The following is an 18,554-nucleotide window of genomic DNA, read 5'->3' on the forward strand; positions in this document are numbered from 1 at the left end:
CCTCTGCTGGGTCAGACCCGAGGTCCATCGTGCCCAGCAGTCCGCTCACGCGGCGGCCCAACAGGTCCAGGACATTGGAAAAGAGATAACCACATGCTTCAAAACAAAAACAGCACTTGCTCACCTTTATCCACTTGTTTATTCACACCTTCAAAGAAGTCATGCAAGACCTTCCTCAGCTGGACTCATGCTGACTCTGTTCCATTAAATCATATTTGTCTATTTGCTCCACAATTTTATTTTTTTATAATTGTTCCACTGAAGTCAGGCATACTAGTCAGGTATACTAGTCTGTAATTGTTATTGTGGGGAGACGCAAAGAGATCTATCTGAGGAGTTCCCCACTGAGAGAAAATGTGATGGAGAGGTGAGGAATTGAGTGTCCATTCATAATACTGTAGAAGACGACTCAATTTGTCCGCCAGACAGTTTTTCTCTCCTTGAATGTAGACCGCTTTCAAAAAGGTGTTGTAACGGATTGCCCAATCCCACACCTTTTGAGCTTCCTGGCAGAGGGAGAGATCCTGTTCCTTCCTGATTGTTGACGTAGTACATGGCGACTTGATTGTCTGTACGAAAGAGGACTACTTGATCGTGAAGATGTTGAAAAGCTTGAGAACATTGAAGATCGCTCTGAGTTCCAACAGATTTATATGACACTGACGATATGTGCTGGACCAATGGCCTTGAGTACGGAGACCATCAAGATGAGCCCCCCAAGACCTTCCGATGAGGGGGCGCTTGAAACAGTGAACCTCTGGAGAGATTGGAAGAGAGCATCCACCAGTGGAGAGACTGTCTCAACGAAGGAGTCACTGTAATGTGCTGAGAGAGTAGGTCTGCGCCCACTGAGATGCCAGAGTCCACTGAGGAATTCTGAGGTGAAGTCTGTCAAAAGGAGTCATGTAAACTCATGTGACCTAGGAGAACCATCATGTGTCCCACTGAAAGTGAAGTGAGGGATGATACTTTGTGACAAAGTCGAATAAGAGCATACTGACGTTGTTGAAGAAGGAATGCTCTGAGTTGCACAGTGTCCAGTACAGCTCCGATGAACTGTAGGGTCTGAGAGGGCTATAGCTGGGATTTGGGAAAGTTGATTTCGAATCCCAAACTTTGGAAGAACCAAGTAGTTCGTTGAGTCGCTCTAATAACCCCATGAGATAATAATAATAATAATAATAATAATTTTATTCTTATATACCGCCATACCCAGGGAGTTCTAGGCGGTTTATATCAGTTAGATTAGGATCTGCGTTGACAACAGATTTACAGCAATTTATCAGCTATATAACAAATTTAACCGAACTTGATAGAGGAGGGAGGGAGATTGGGGGAGGTCGGGAAAAGAGAAGCTATCGTGGAGGAGGGTAAAAGAGCAGGGGGCGAATTAGGGGGGGCGAAGAGTAATGAAAAATGGGGGTTCCTTAGGGGTCATGTTCACTAAAAAGGTAAGTTTTAAGAGATTTTCTGAAGCCGAGGTAAGTGGGGGCCTCGAGTATCATTTGGGCAAGCCATGAGTTCAGCTTGGCTGCTTGGAAGGCGAAGGTTTTGTCTAGGAATCTTTTGAGGTGACAAAGTTTTAGCGAGGGGAAGGCAAACAGCTGAATTCTATGGGATTTCTTGTTTGAGTAGTACCGGTTAAAATGAGGATTAATATAACTTGGAGAAGAACCATTTACCGATTTGTAGCAGAAGCAAGCGAATTTAAAAATAACTCTAGATTCGAAAGGCAGCCAGTGAAGTTGGTGGTAAAAGGGGGTGACGTGTTCCCATTTCTTTAGGCCGAAGATGAGACGCATGGCGGTATTTTGGATTATTTTTAGTCTCCTGGTAGTTTTCTTCGTGGCGTTAAGGTAAATGATGTTGCAGTAGTCAAGAATGCTGAGGATGGAAAATTGTACAAGTAGGCGGAAAGAAGTGTCGTAAAAGTATTTTTTTATGGTGCGTAGCTTCCAGAGAACGGAGAAGCTTTTCCTGACCGTGAGGTCAGTGTGGTTTTCTAAGGATAAGTTTTTGTCGAGTGTGACTCCCAGAATTTTTAGGGTGGGTTCGAGGGGGTAAGTTGTTCCTTTCAGTTGAATAATAGTGTCCTTGATTTTGTCATTGGGGGTGGCTAAGAAGAATTTTGATTTGTCGGGATTGAGTTTCAGTCTGAAGGATAGCATCCAGAGTTTAATTTGGTTGAGAATGTTTGTAATGTGGTCAAGTAGTTCTTGTGAGAAATTGGTTAGGGGGATAGTTATTGTGATGTCATCCTGCGTATATGAAAAATTTGAGCTTGAGGTTAAGTAGGAGGTTACCTAGGGAGGCCAGGTAGATATTGAACAGAGTGGGTGATAGGGGGGAGCCCTGAGGGACCCCGCAGGTGTTGTCCCAGCTGTATGAGAGGGAGTTGCTCTTGAGAACCTTGTAGGATCTGTTTCTAAGGAATCCCTGGAACCAATTGAGGACCTGGTCGGAGATGCCGATGTGAGCCAGGCATTCTAGTAGAATGGTGTGGTCGACCAGGTCGAAAGCACTGCTCAGGTCGAGTTGTATAATCAAGGCACTTGAGCCTTGACTAAAGAGCGAGTGGAGGTGGTCCAGAAGAGAGGCTATGATGGTTTCAGTGCTATGGTCTGCGCGGAAGCCTGATTGATAGTCGCATAGGATGTTAAATTTTTCTAGGTATGCGGCGAGTTCCGTCTTTACCAACCCTTCTGCTATTTTGGTAAATAGGGGGATGCCTGCGATCGGTCTATAGTTAGATGGGGAGTTTGGTGATTCTTTCGCGTTTTTTATGATTGGGGTGATCATAATCTGACCTTGCTCAGGAGGGAAGTTTCCTGTGGATAAAAGGAAATTGACCCATGTCATCATGTTTGCTTTGAAGTGGGGCGGGGTGGCTTTCATGATGTTTGGTGGGCATGTGTCCAATTTGCAGAAGGAGTGTGAATATTTATCGTAGTAGGTATTAAAGTTGTGCCAGTCGATTGTAGCAAATTGTTTCCAGCTTAGGTCTGTTCTGGTTCCTGGGTCTAGGTTAGGTATATCCGGGTTTGGGAGAATGGGGACAACTCCAGGGGGTTGGGCCTAGTGGGTAGTGTTGATCTTAGTTGTTGGATCTTGGAGTTGAAGAAGTCTGCCAGGGTGTTGGCAGTTAGAGTGGATTCTTCATGTGTATTAGTGAGGGTCTCGGTGTTATATAGGTCATTAACCAGTTTGAAGAGGTTACTACTATTGGTTTTGATATTACCGATTTTGTGGGAGTAGAAATTTTTTCTTTTTTCATTTGTGAGGTTTTTGTAATTTTTTAGTTTTTGTCTCCAGGTCAATCTATGTTCGAGGGTTCCAGATTTTTGCCATAGTCTTTCTGCTTTTCTTAGATCCTTCTTTAATAGCAGCAGTTCTGGATCAAACCAGCCCTCGTTGTTAGTGGTTCTTATTCTGCGGGTTTTAATGGGAGCAATCTCGTTTAGTATGGTAGTACTATCCTTGGTCCAGGCGGCCATGAGTTGATCTATTTCTTCGGTTGGAGTGGAGTTAATTTCGAAGCGAGACCAAAATTCTGTTGGGTCAATCTTTCCTCTGGTAGTGTGGGTTTTGATAGTTCTAGTATTAATGTTTTTGGTGGGTTTGTGTTGGCATCCAATGGTGAAGGTACATAGACGGTGGTCAGACCAAAGAGAGTCTGACCAGTTGCCTTGTTTCCAGTAAAAAGTGGGATTTGTTAGTTCCTTGGAGGAGAGAGTCACCAGGTCTAACTGATGACCTCTTTGGTGGGTTTTGATAGGGGGGTGTTTGTCATAGCCTAGTTGGGTGAGCAATGACCACAAATCAGAGATTTCTGGTTGGTCGGTTAGCTCAAGATGGGTGTTAATATCCCCACATAGTAGGTTGTAAGGACTTGTTAACGAATTTGTTAGTAGGGTTTCAGCGAAGTCCTCTTTGGTCATGGTCCATTTTTTTGGCGGGATATAGAATAAAGTGATGGTTAGTGCTGAGGGCAATGATTTTGATGTTAGAGAGATGGTGAGAATTTCTGCGATGGGCGAATAAGTTGTATTGAGAGTGGTACAGTTTAGTTGGTCTCGGAAGATTATTGCAAGACCACCTCCTCTTCCCCAAGTTCTAGCCAGTGAGAGAATCTTGAATCCTGTGGGTAGACAATCTTTAATGATGATGTCCTTGTCAGATAACAACCAGGTTTCTGTGAGAAGGACAAAGTCGGGGTTAGTTTCAGTCAGCCAATCTTTGATCAAAGTCGATTTATTCCTCATAGATCTGATATTTAGGTAAAAGCCAAGTAAGATCTGGTGGTTGGTGTGGTCAATTGGGAAGTAGTGGGAGTAAGTCAGTTTTTTTAGAGTTTGTGGTTTTTTTGCGTGGGGTTTGGTCGGTTTGTGGGGTTGCGGGGGGATAGTGGGCAGATTGATGTGTGGGTGGTCTTGTGTGGTGTGGAGAGTGTAAGTAGGGATTTTGGGTTTTACTGATCGGTATGGTGTGAAGTGGATGGGGATGGGGGATGCGCTAGAGTTGTCTGCATTGCAGAGCCTAGTGGTGATCAAGTAGATTAGTAGTAGTGCTGCGCATTGGAGTGTGCTAGGCCAGGCCATTGCGGAGGGCTTGTCAAGCCGCAATGGCTGAGGTTTTGGCGCTTGCGGAGGGGCTTTGAGGGGCGCTGGATGGGTGGAGGATGGCGCAGTGTGCTAATGGAGTGTTAATTCTCTTGTCTTGTTGTTTGGTTGATCAGGGGTAATGCAAAGTGGAGAGGACTGTTTGAGGGAAACAGGTTTCATAGGACGGGATCAATACAGAAAAGTCCGCAGTTGTATCATATAGTAGTATCGAACAGAAAATCTGGTGCAATTAGAGCAGTATCAAAACAATGCAATACAATTTATGCGTTACAAACCGACACAGTGTCCAGGCCGTAAAATGAAAAGTTACTTGTTAGGTAGCAGTAATACCTCTTCAGATGGGGTTTCAGGATTGGAACCGTCGGACTTGGAGACTGGTGCGTCGGCCCTGTTGTGGTTGTCACGTGCGAAGGAACTCACTAGTAGATTGGCCCAGCTGTGTTTCTGTCAGTCTACAATGTCTGTGCCTGTAGTGGAGATTTGTAGACCACTCTGTGGTCTGGGCTTGGAGTGAGTAGATTCTGGATGATGGTAACAGGGGTCACCTATGCGGGTGCCTCTCGCAGGTGGTTAGCAAAGGCGCGTGCTAAGGCGCACGCGCCTTTGACGTGCGCCTTCGACGGCACGCCGAACGGCTGTACGCCGTTGGTGCTGTTTGTTTTAATTAGTCGGTCTCCTGCTGGTTCGGGAGGGGGGCGGAGCAGTGCTCCCACGCTCCTCTCCGGCTGTGCAGGGACGAAGGACGGCTTCCTGCGGCCCACCGAGCAGCGGCCTGCAACAAAAAGGCTGTTCTCCGGTGGTGCTGTTTGTTTTAATTAGTCGGTCTCCTGCTGGTTTGGGAGGGGGGCGGAGCAGTGCTCCCACGCTCCTCTCCGGCTGTGCAGGGACGAAGGACGGCTTCCCGCGGCCAACCGAGCAGCGGCCTGCAACAAAAAGGCTGCTCTCCGGTGGTGCAGTTTGTTTTGATGTTGCATCTTTGATGAGCCAGTCGTCCAGGTACGGGAAAACCTGAAGACCATGGTTGCGCAGAACTGCTGCTACTACTACGAGGCATTTGGTGAACACTCTGGCAGATGATACCAGGTCGAAGGGTAGCCCTCTGTATTGAAAATGATGATTTCCCACCCAAAATCTGAGGAATTTGCGAGGATGGATGAATAGGAATGTGAGTGTAAGCCTCTTTGAGATCCTGAAAACATAACCAATCGTTCTGATGTAGAAGGGGATATAAGGATGCTAGAGACAGTATCTGAAATTTTTCTCTGACAAGAAATTTGATGAGAGCTCTGAGATCCAATATAGGTCACAGAACCCCCGTCTTCTTCGGAACTAGGAAGTAACGGGAATAAAACCCCCTGCTCTGCTGTTCCAGCAGAACTTCCTCGATGGCATGGAGACGAAGCAGAGCTTGAGCTTCCTGAAGAAGAAGGGTGGTCTGCGACGGACTTGAAGGATACTCTCTTGGGGGAAGATATGGTGGAATCTGGGTGAAATTTTGATTCAGCCGACGACCAAACTTGTCCATAGTCCTGCCCTCTCTTCCAGGAGGGACGGTGGCATAAACCTTGGCAGGATTGGTTCTTTTTAAAGAAGACTCCATGAGAAGAGACTGATGGGATAATTGAGACTTCTCAAATCCCTTACAGTGGACCATACTGTAGTGAGATTCCAACTTTGCTGGGACAGAATATGATGTTTCAAGATTTCTTTTGAAGGTTTGAGAAAGAATGCCATTCAATGGTAATTTGAGAGACTCCCTAGAAGGATGAGGCATACTCAATTCTTCTAAATACTCCTTAGAGTATTTTGAGTCAGATTCCAAAGTGATGTTAAGATCTTTACTCATAATGAATTCCACCAGAAGCAATAATTGAGTCTATTCCATTTCTTCCAATTAAATGTGAATTGTTGTATGGCGACTCCTGTCATGATCAATAAAAGCTTATGTCACATCTATAAAATGGAAAGAGCAATTGCCATACAAAGAGGGAACTATAATCATTTTAATAGGGCAGAGTACGGTACTGGGGTTCAAGAAAGGATTGGACAATTTCCTGCTGGAAAAGGGGATAGAGGGGTATAGATAGAGGATTACTGCACAGGTCCGGGACCTGTTGGGCCGCTGCGTGAGCGGACTCCTGGGCACGATGGACCTCAGGTCTGACCCAGCAGAGGCATTGTTTATGTTCTGGGGCTATTCTCCCTGGAAAAGCGGAGACTTAGGGGAGACATGATAGAAACCTTCAAAATCATGAAGGGTATAGAGAAGGTAGACAGGGACAAATTCTTCAGGCTGTGGGGAGCTACAAGCACAAGGGGGCACTCGGAGAAATTGAAAAAGGACAGGTTTAGAACAAATGCTAGGAGGTTCTTCTTCACTCAGAGGGTGGTGGACACATGGAACGCACTCCCGGAGGCTGTAATAGGCCAGAGCACGCTACAGGGGTTCAAGGAGGGTCTAGATAGGTTCCTAAAAGATAAGGGGATTGAGGGGTACAGATAGAAGTAGAGGTAGGTTATAGGATTAGACAGAAACCACTTCACAGGTCACGGACCTGATGGGCCGCCGCGGGAGCGGGCCGCTGGGCACGATGGACCTCTGGTCTGACCCAGTGGAGGCAACTTCTTATGTTCTTATGCTTATGTTCTTATGTTAATAAAATCTGGGGGCCATTGACAAGATATTGTAATGAATAAATACCATTTTTCCATTATAAATGCAATAAGAAGGAAGGGATGGGGGGAGGGATTTTATAATTTTATTAAAGATTTAGATCAATAATAAAGAATATTATATATGAGCTTTGTGAACACATAGGTTATAGTTGGATTGGGAGGAAATGGGTTAAAAATTTTAATGTTTTAATTTTGAATATGATAGAGATTCAAGTGTTGTATTCAATTCAATTCAACTGTTATCTATTGTTACACTTGTTGTAAGATGTAAAATGAATAAAGATTAAAAAAAAAAAAGATCTTTACTCATTTGGCAGAGAAATTTAGTAAAGGATACCTGATCTGAAGAGGTACAACCTCATGGAGGAGAAGGTGACCTCAAGGTTCCTCTCATTGCAGAGTACGAGGGTGATGTCTCTCTGGAGTAGTGCTACCCGATTCACATCGGTTCACTGATTCACTTCGGGTGAATTGATTTGAATCGGTTAAAAACAAAAAAAAAATCGGCTTCCCGATTCGCCGCATCTGCTTTAGAAGGCGAGGGGGGAGGGTCAGTCGGGAAGTGCTGCTGTCGGCTTCCCACCCCCGGCGTCCGGCTTCCACCCCTTCGGCCTTCCGCTTCCCCCAGCCTCCCCGCACTGTTTACCTTCCAGCCGGAACAGCCTGCAAGCAAGATCGCGGTGTTAGTGATCTTAGTACCGCTTCGGAGCTGGTTCCTCCGTCGTGGTCCCGCCCCTCTGACGTCCGATTAGGTAAATGGTGCGCGGAAGGCCATGGGGAACACTCAAACCTTCCCTGGGGGGGACTGCGCAGTCCTTTGGGGTGGGGGGTGGGACAAGCCTTAAGGGGGACAGGCCTTCAAGGGGGAAACAGGCCTTCAGGGATGATGGCACAGGCCTTCAGGGGTGGGATGCAGACCTTCAGGGGGGACAAGCCTTCAGGGATGGGGGGACAGGCCTTTAAGGGGGGAAACAGACTTTCAAGGAGGTGGCTAGGCCTTCAAGGGGGGTCACGGGCTTTTAAGGGGGGTACGGGCTTTCAAGGGGGGGGACAGGCCTTCAGGGATGGTGGAACAGGCCTTTAAGGGGGAGGACAGGCCTTTAAAGGGGAGGACAGGCCTTTAAAGGGGAGAAAAGGCCTTCAGGGAGTAGACAGGCCTTCAAGGGAGGGACAGGCCTTCAGGGTAAGGGGGCCCTGGTGTAGAAGTACACGGAGGGAGGGAAGGAAGGGGGGGTTCAAAGAGATGTGCATATGCCGGACTTTAGGGGGGGAGAAAGAAATAATGGGTCTGAAAATAGAGGAGAGGGAGAGAGATGATGGACAATGGGATTTAGGGAGGGAAGGAACAGAAAGGGAGAGAGGTTGGACACAAGGGATGGTGTGGAGGGGGGATAGAGATACTGGATAGGAGGGTAGTTGGGAAAAAGAAAGGGAGAGATAGTGGACCCTGGGGTGGTGGGGAAGGAGGGAGAGATGCTGGATGAAAGGGTACTTGAGAAAAGGTGAATCTGTGGATGGAGACGTAAAAAAGGAAAGATGCCAGACCTCAGGGGGAGGGAAGGGAAATGGAAGGGGAGGTCAGAGATGGCAGATGGATGGTTAGAGAAAGAAGAAAGAAGGAGACCCTGGCAAGCAAGTTATCAGAAGACAGAGTCTGGGACCAACAAGATTTGAACAATGACCACACAATGAAAGGTAGAAAAAATAATTTTATTTTCTGTTTTGTGATTACAATATGTCAGATTTGAAACGTGTATCCTGCCAGAGCTGATGTTAGACCGCAAATATGAGCTAGGATTTAACAGAGACCGGAAAAGTCACAGCGCCAGTGTGGTTAGGAGAAGGCAAAGGGGGTGAAGAGGCTATAAAATAAACTCACCAGGATGTTTGAAAAAAAACAAACAAACAAACAAAACAAAAACAAAACACCCAATTGGGCCGGAAAATCTAATCGAATCAAAATTTTTTTCCCTGAATCGGGCAGCACTACTCTGGAGTATTGATACCTGAGATCTGAATCCATAGGCAAAGATGACCCACTCATAGAATGTGAAGAGGAGTTAGTGGCTTCGAGGATTCTCTATGCCTCAATAAACAAGACCTGTCTCGAGAAGAAGACCTGGGCCTCGATGAAGACCTCGAATTATGATGTAGAGAACTACACCTCGAATCATGGTCCTGTGACTGAGCCAGATCCAGCCTAGAAGATGAATATCAAGGAATCCTCGTCCTATACCTCGAAAAGGGCAACGGAGGGAGGGAGGACTGGTAGTTGGAGAACGACGTCGAGATACCAAAAAGGACTCAGCTCCTTGTGTCACGGTATCTCAAGGTACTCTTAAGGACTTAGCTCCTTGTATAGAGTGGCACTCAGCTCGAGGCACTCTTAAGGACTCGACTCCTTGCACAGAGTGGGTAGATTCAGCTCGAGGAACTCTTAAGGACTCAACTCCTTGTATAGAGTGGGTAGATGTAGCTTGAGGTACTGCCAAGGACTCGACTCCTTGTGATACTGCTGAGTGCTCAGGCTGGCCTGGAAGAAGCAGGGTCGAGGCAGGAGTTAATTTGGCAAGCATGTTACCAAACTCCTGATGCAGAAGAGTTGTCAACATATTATGCAAAACCGGCACCGAGATCACTGAATCTGGTACATTTGGTGTGGTTATGGTCTCCGAGGAAGATGAGCTCGAGGAAGAACAATAATTTAACTTTGAGACACGTTTCCTGGTTACCTTTAAAACCACCTTTTCTAAGGGTGGCATGTCCAGAGGAGTTAGCTTAGCTGTCTTACCTGAGGGAGACAGTGAGGATAACGGCTCCTCAGGAGAAGATTTAGCTGATTTCCCCAAAGACGAGGACTTCCCGAACGAGGAAGGTTTGATTAAGGTCGAGGTTAAAGGTGGTTTCCCTGTAGAAGACTTCGCTGGAGTGGAGGTCCAGGTTGGGGCTGGAATCGCCGAATATTTTTTCAAGATGAACTCGACAACGCTTGCGAGCTCGACGTTGAAGTGTAGCACAACGGGTGCATGACTCCGGACGATGGTTAGGTCCTAAACACTGAACACACCACTTGTGTGGGTCACTGAGAGAGATTGCGCGTTGACACCGGCTACACTTCTTGAAGCCTGTGACTGACCAGGACATAAAAGGAAAGACCACCGCGGCCAAATTGAAGCCCGCAGGTTGAAGCCGCAGAGTAGGCCTCGCTGTGACATGAGGAAAAAAGGAAACAAATTAAAAAAAAATAAAATAAAACGCGAAAAGAAACACAATGACCCTGTAAAAGAAATACACGAGCTGCAGTGAGAGAAGGCACAAGTAGAACTAACTCTTTGCGCAGAGCGTCGAAATAAGGACTTCTCGGCTCCGTGGAAAACTTAAGAACTGAGGATACACTGAGGAGACACGTACCCTACTTTGGGTGGGAAGGCACTCGTGCATGTGCGGTCGTGAACTTTCTAAAAGTTCTTCAAACAAGTCTGCTTGCGAGGCTGTCCGCATCGAGGCTCCGTGGATAACGTCACCCACATGTGAGAATATGCTGCCTGCTTGTCCTGGGATAATCAATTTATGTAGGTAAATCTCTGCTTATCCTTGTTAATGTCTTTGACAATTACCATCCTCTTCAATGAATTCAATGGAAGTAAGATCAGGTCCGGGTTTGGCACCCCTACAAAACTGGAGCTTTTTGTAATCTCTCTTCAAGGTCAAAGAAAAGGAGAGTGACTAGGGCATGATTCTGCATACTATCATATTTCTGGGCTCAAAGGCCAACCTGACACATCATTCTAATTTATTCAAAATAGAAAATAGTGATAACGGAGTACAGAAGTGTCCTAATGGTTAGAGATGCAGTTTCAGCACCCTGAGGTTGCAGGTTCAAGCCCAGCGCTGCTCTAAGTCAGTTAATACTCCATTGCCCCAGGTACATTAGTCAGATTGTGACCCACCAGGACAGATAAGAAAAAAATATGAATGTAAACCACTTAGGCTATAAGCAGTGTATAAATACTAAAATAAATAAATGTCAAATCAAATGCTGTGCAACTAAGGGATGAAGAACATGCATGAAGTGAGACAGGAGTGAAATAAAACCATGAGAAAGGGAAGAAGGAAAAGCAAGCTGAAGGCACTGATGTCCTCACCTGCAACATGTCCACCATCTTCTTTAGCTCATGAGGTTTGATACCTGATGCTTGCTGCAGCGTGAAACCCTTGAAGTTCTCAACAATGCAGAATCCATTGATCTGCGTTTCTTCATTTTCAAGGAGCTTTTCCAGGATAACACAATATGCACGGAGAATCTAAGCCATGTAGAGCGGGGAGAAAAAAATCCTGCCGTTTCTTCACTGCATGGCTGTCCCACTAGTGGGATGGACAGTTAGTTTAACACCTACAAAACATCTGTCAGTTTCCAAACCACACTTTTCCATAATTAAACATTCTTGTAGGGATGGTGGGGATGAAGCCAATCTCTGTCATCACTACTGGCCAAATGAATTCAGTCTGCCTCCAAGGAGATACATGTGGCTTAAATGTGCAGCATGGTATTAGGACTGGGATCAGGACCCTTGGAAGCAGTGGCAAGGGTGAGAGGCACCCCTCCCGCACATGCTCCTCTCTTCCCTTCCCCTGTACCTCTAGTTGTTCACTACCGTAACCAACAACTTCAACATGCTCCTCATGACCACGTCCTCTCTCTCTGACATCACTTCCTATGTGTGCCACCTGGAAGTGACATCAGCAGGAGCCGACACGGTCACAAGGAGCGCTCTGAAGTTGTTACTTGTGGCAGGGAAGGGGGTGCACATGTGGCTGGGGAAGGAGTGGGAAGAGGCGGGGGCGCTTGGAAGGGATGGGCTAGCCCCCTGGAGTACCAGAATACCACATTGCCTCTGTCAGTTTAGTAGCTGCAGTCATTGGTCACAGCAGTAGAAAGGGCCCTCTTTAACCACTCGGCTGCCTTAGCTACCTGCCTGAATGCTTTGCTTTACAGACTTTGATGGTAGAAATTTGCAAACAGTTTTTCCATTAATATTGCCCTCCCCCCACACCCAAACCACAGAGAAAAGTATGCATGCCGTGGCCATCATATGAATCTTCCCTACTGGGAAAAGGAGCAACTGGGGGCTTGCTTTGCAAGATATGTGTATATGTCTGAAGGGGAGCAATGAGCATGCATGCATCTGCAAACTTTGTGGGAACATATTTACTCATCACAACCTACCATGGCAAGTTTCCCTTTGAAGATTAGCTTGCAGACCTGTAGGTACAAAGTAGAGAATGACACGGGGACAAATTTGTCCCCGTCCCCGCAGGAACTCAATTTCCCTATCCTGTTCCTGTGAGTTCTGTCGCTGCCCCTGTCCCATCCCTGTAAGCTCTACCTTAACCGCACAAGCCTCAAACACTTATGATTTTAAAGTTTTGAGGGTTGTGCAGATGAAGACAGAGCTTGCAGGAATGGGGCAGGGATGGGAAATTTGAGTTCCTGCAGGGACAGGGAAAAATTTGTTCTCATGTCATTATCTAGTACAAATTACCCATGACTAAGTACTAAACAACATTAAAATCTGGGCTTAGTTGGCGCACTCCTGTTATTCCGAGCCTTCTCACTCTCTATTCTCGTTTAGACTATTTACAATTGCATAACACCTTGCAATTTACATAACACCTTGCAGAATTATTCTAAAATATGGGATTCATATGTTCATTGGAGACGACGACCACATTAAGAGATTTTTTTTGCTGGGGGGGGGGTTATTTTTGGGATGGGGGGTTGTGGGGGGGATTGTTTAGATGAGTATGTTTTTTGGATTTGTATTATTTGGCATTCTGGTTTTTTGTAAACTCTAATAAAACTATATTTCAAAAAAAAATCTGGGCTTAGAGCATCTTTGCATGGGATTTTTCTGCTTCACAAGCCAAGATTTAATGCAGCAGATTTACCACACACACCCCCCCCCACACCCTTTTACAAAATCGCAAAAGCAGTTTTAGTGCAGGTCAGTGCATTGAATGCTCTGTGCTGCTTCCAACATTCATAGAGTTCCTATGAGCGTCGGGAGCAGCGCAGAACATTCAGTGCACTCGCCTGCGCTAAACACCGCTTCTGTTGATTTGTAAAAAGGGGACTTAGTGCTTTTTTTTCAGGTCTTGTCCTCATTTTTCCAATAGCGCATGGGACTTGCAAAATATTAATGCGGGAGCACTTACCGCCTCCTATTTAGGCTCCTGCATTAACTCATTGTTGGCAAGTTAGAGCACAGTAACGAGAACACGCTAGCTGGTTAATGTTTTCAAACCTGTTCTTCACATGACACACCCTGCCTAAAAATACCGTATTTGCCGGCGTATAAGACGACTTTTTAGTACCTTAAAATCCTCCCCAAAGTCGGGGGTCGTCTTATACGCCGGGTACAGTTTACATGCCCTTACTTGCGGGGCTGGATGTACTCAGTCGCGCGGCTCTTCTTCTCCCTACCTTCTCTGCTTGCAGCACAGAGCCGAACGGAAGTCTTCCCGACGTCAGCGCTGACGTCGGAGGGGAGGGAGGGCTTAAACAAAGCCCTCCCTCCCTCCGACGTCAGCGCTGACGTCGGGAAGACTTCCGTTCGGCTCTGTGCTGCAGGCATGGCAGGTAAGGAAAAGGAGAGTAGCCTCGCGGTTCGAGGGGCGGCCGCCCCGCCCCGGTTGCAGCACAGCCGGCCAGGTTCCCTTACTTTTGTGGCACTTCCCCAACCGACTGATAACAGCCCGGGTCCGACAATCCTCCCTGCCCTGTAGCTGCGAATCTAAATACCTTCTTACAGCAGCTGTAAGAAGGTAATTTAGATTCGCGGTTAAGGGCAGGGAGGTTTGTCGGACCGGGGCTGTTGTCGGTCGGTCGGGGAAGTGCCACAAAAGTAAGGGAACCTGGCCGGCTGTGCTGCACCCGGGGCGGTAGAGAAGGTGTGCGGAAGAAGGGGTCGTCTTATACGGCGAGTATAACACAAAACTCTATTTTTTAACTGAAAGTTGGGGGGTCGTCTTATACGCCCAGTCGTCCTATACGCCGGCAAATACGGTACTATAAAAAAAAAAATAGTTTATGAATGCTTAGCACACACAACAGGCAAAATACGACAAAAACACTTTAATGTGTTTTGCAGTAGCCCATTTTTCACGTGCTAAGTACACATTAGGGCCTTTAGAAAAATAGCCCATATATTAAGTACACTCCTACATTATATTAGGCACATTAAACCACATTTTTCTGTCACACCACCACATCGCCATTTCCCTGATCACATCTATACATTAACTCAGAAAGGACAGAAATGGAGGGGCCTGGTGAAGCTGAAACCAAGCTATTTACATCGACACCTTAATGACATACGAAGTGAAGAGAACAAACAAGTGACCCACCTCATCAAACGTGATCTCTTCATAGTTCCAATTCTCAATGTCAAAGAGGAGGATCACCCGGCCAAACTTGTCTCGACTGGATGCAACACCGGGGTATCCAGCTTCAATCGTGCTACGCACAGCCTCTGTATGAATGTTCTCAAAGAGCTCTGGATACTGTTGGCGGAAGTGGACATAACCTTAAGGGTCAATTAGAGGCAAATGGTTAGAAAACAGCAAGGAAGACAAATAACATTCAGAATGCTAGGAAACAAGAGGAAGTATTCAAAGTTTGTCTAAAGAAATAGAAACACAGATGAAGGATTTCAGGAGGTTGGATGACATCTCTATGATCTCTGACAGTTACGATGGAAGGATCACATGCATTGGCCTATCCTGGTCTATTTCTGGGCAAGAATCCAAAGCTCTACCAGGTACTGTAATTGGGTTCCAACTGCCGAAATCACCATCAAAACTCACTCCAGCCCATCTACACCCTCCCAGCCATTGAACCCCTCCCCAGCCCATCCTCAATCAAAAGGCCATATACAGACACATACCGTGCAAGTCTGTCCAGTACTGGCCTTGGTTCAATATTTACTATTATTTTCTTATTCTAGATCAGGGGTACCCAAAATGTTGATTGCGATCTACTGGTCGATCTCAAAGGCATCGCTGGTAGATCGCAGAGCCAGTGTTCTCCCTAGAATTCCCCCAGTCACTTTCTCACCTTTAAAAGTACTGTAATTACGGCAGCCTGCAGAGCGAACGTAGCAGGCTGCCGTCAGCCTTTGTAGCACATTCTCTCTGCTGCAGTCCCGCCCCCGACGTCAGAGGAGGTGCGGGACCGCGGCAGAGGGAACGTGCTACAGAAACTGACAGCAGCCTGCTAGGTTTGCTCTGCAGGCTGCCATAATTAACTTTCAACTGTGGTAGGCCCAGAAGGAAGAATGGAGGGGAGAACTGACCTGACAGTCACTGTGTGCAGGGAAGCAGCGGAGGTAAGGCTCCGCACGTCGGGGTAAAATTGTGCCCGTCGCGAGGAACACAGTGGGAGGGGGGATTGCCTTAGAGATGCTGGATCGGGGAGGGGGAAGAGACAAAAGGACTGTGAGGAGGGGTGGGAAAGCAGCCTTGAACCAAAAGGGAGGGGAAAGACAAGGCAGATCCTGGACTACTAGAGGGGTTAGAGAGGGGAAACATTCTGAACCGAGGAGAGACAGATGCCAGGTCCTGGGGAGGGGGAAGACAAAGAGAGTGAGAGGGACAAAGACCTGGACCAAAGGTAGGAGGACTCAAAATGTTAGCAGTAGGAAGAGAGGGAGAAACCTGAAACAAAGGGGAGGCAGAAGAGAGGGGGGCAGATGTTGGACTATGGGATGTGCAGACAGAAGAGACAGAGGGGGAGAGACCCTGAGGAAGAACAGAGAGATGCAAGATCAGAACAGAGGAGGGAGACATGTTGCCAATAGGGGTGGAGGAGAGAGGAAGAAATGCTGGACTCCTGGAAAGACAGAGAGAGATGTTGGTTGGGAAGTGGAATTAGGTCTGGAGGACAGAAGAGGTGCACTCAAAGGTGCACTCGACGAGGGTCGAGTTAAGGAACTAGGTCATTAGCATTCAGAATTAATGGGGTGGGTCAATAGAGTGGGCAGACTTGATGGGCTGTGGCCCTTTTCTGCCGTCATCTTTCTATGTTTCTACTCAGTGTGTATGTATATATGTGTGTGTGTATATATATATATATATATATATATAAAAATATAAATATGGTGTGGGGGGTGTCTTTTACTAAGGTGCACTAGCTGATTTAGTGCACGCTAAATGCTAACGCGCCCATAGAATATAATGGGCGCAATAGCACTTAGTGCGCACTAAATCAGCTAGCGCACCGTAGTAAAAGAGGGGGTATATGTTTAGTATTTTTATTGTTGGTAGATCATTTTGACTTGGTCATTTTAAAAGTAGCTCGCAAGCCAAAAAAGTGTTGGCATCCTTGTTCTAGATCCTCTGTGTTCATCCCACGCTTCTTTGAACTCCGTCACTCTTTTCCTCTCCACCACCTCTCTCGGGGAGCGCATTCCAGGCATCCACCACCCTCTCCGTAAAGTAGAATTTCCTAACATTGCTCTTGAATCTACCACTCCTCAACCACAAATTATGTCCTCTGGTTTTACCATTTTCCTTTCTCTGGAAAAGATTTTGGTATACGTTAATACCTTTCAAGTATTTGAACGTCTGAATCATATCTCCCCTGTCCCTTCTTTCCTCTAGGGTATACATATTCAGGGCTTCCAGTCTCTCCTCATACGTCTTCTGGCACAAGCCTCCTATCGTTTTCGTCGCCCTCCTCTGGACCGCCTCAAGTCTTCTTACGTCCTTCACCAGATACGGTCTCCAAAACAGAACACAATACTCCAAGTGGGGCCTCACCAATGACCTGTACAGGGGCATCAACACCTTCTTCCTTCTACTGGCTATGCCTCTCTTTATACAGCCCAGCATCCTTCTGGCAGCAGCCACTGCCTTGTCACACTGTTTTTTCGCCTTTAGATCTTTGGACACTATCACCCCAAGGTCCCTCTCCCCGTCCGTGCATATCAGCTTTTCAGCTCCCAGCATATACGGTTCCTTCCGATTATTAATCCCCAAATGCATTACTCTGCATTTCTTTGCATTGAATTTTAGTTGCCAGGCATTAGACCATTCCTCTAACTTTTGCAGATCCTTTTTCATATTTCCCACTCCCTCTTCGGTGTCTACTCTGTTAAAAAGGCACACTTTTCCTTCTAATCCTTCAGCAATGTCACTCACAAACATATTGAACAGGATCAGCCCCAGCATCGAACCTTGAGGGACTTCACTATTCACCTTTCCTTCCTCTGAGCGACTTCCATTAACCACCACCCTCTGGCATCTGTCCGACAGCCAGTATCTAATCCAGTTCACCACTTTGGGTCCTAACTTCAGTTCTTCAAGTTTGTTCAAGAGCCTCCTATGAGGAACCGTATCAAATGCTTTGCTGAAATCTAAGTAATTATATCTGCTTAATATCTCTTCTCCTCTCTGTTTCTTACTAAAAAAATATATATATATATAAAAAAACACAAAAAATAAACCCTTCTCTTTCCTCTGTTAAATCTTATTTCCTCTTTCCCTTCATAGGAATAAGGGTAAGACTTATAGTCCCACCAACCTCAGGGACCTCTATTCATATATAGAGACCCATATAATCAGGACTACTCAAATCAAGTCACTTCCCAACCAATCAAGATGACCTTTATTCTATGCAATCACTGTGGTGCTTTAATTCCAAGACATACTATTTGGAGGCTTAAGGCTTGCCCCATCTGTCTTCAACTTGCCAGTATTAAGGAGGAGCTCTGCAAACTTAAACGGGAATTGAATACAATTAAAGCAGCTTCCATCACTCCACAAAATCATACCAACTTACCACCTCTACCTCAAAGAATAAAATAGCCCAGGAATAAATGGGCCACAGTAGGCTCAGGAAGACTGCGACATGTAACACAGAAACATCCACCTTCATTAATATTACCTCTACAGAATTCCTTCGCTCCACTAGTGCACTGCGATACTCAAGAAAACAGAAGGGAGGTGGGACTGGAACCAATGAAGGTAACTCAAGAGAACAAGCATGCCGTAAGTACAAATAAAAAAGCCCAAAACAGAAAACTATTACTGTTGGGGGATTCCATCATCAGAGGCATTAACCTTGGAACACAGGGCGAGGAGACCAAAATACTGAAATGTCTTCCAGGATCCTCAGCTACCAGGAGTTCCAGGCAAATACAGACTATAATTAAGGAAGAAACTAAGGATTTTAACACTGATGTTGTTATCCATCTG

The 18,554-nt window shown here is 46.2% G+C and overlaps 1 protein-coding gene across 1 annotated transcript in view; it reads right to left on the reverse strand.

The window, feature by feature from the left end:
- The window catches only part of RLBP1 (retinaldehyde binding protein 1), a 68,684-nt gene that overhangs the window by 18,321 nt on the left and 31,809 nt on the right, over positions 1 to 18,554 (reverse strand). The window contains exons 7-8 of the mRNA XM_033921049.1: positions 14,706 to 14,884; positions 11,444 to 11,602 (exon numbers count right to left, since the gene is read on the reverse strand). Coding sequence (XP_033776940.1) covers positions 11,444 to 11,602; positions 14,706 to 14,884 — 338 coding nt within the window. The remainder of the gene's footprint in view (positions 1 to 11,443; positions 11,603 to 14,705; positions 14,885 to 18,554) is intronic.

This window comes from Geotrypetes seraphini, chromosome 14 (genome assembly GCF_902459505.1).
Source record: "Geotrypetes seraphini chromosome 14, aGeoSer1.1, whole genome shotgun sequence".
NCBI lineage: Eukaryota > Metazoa > Chordata > Amphibia > Gymnophiona > Dermophiidae > Geotrypetes > Geotrypetes seraphini.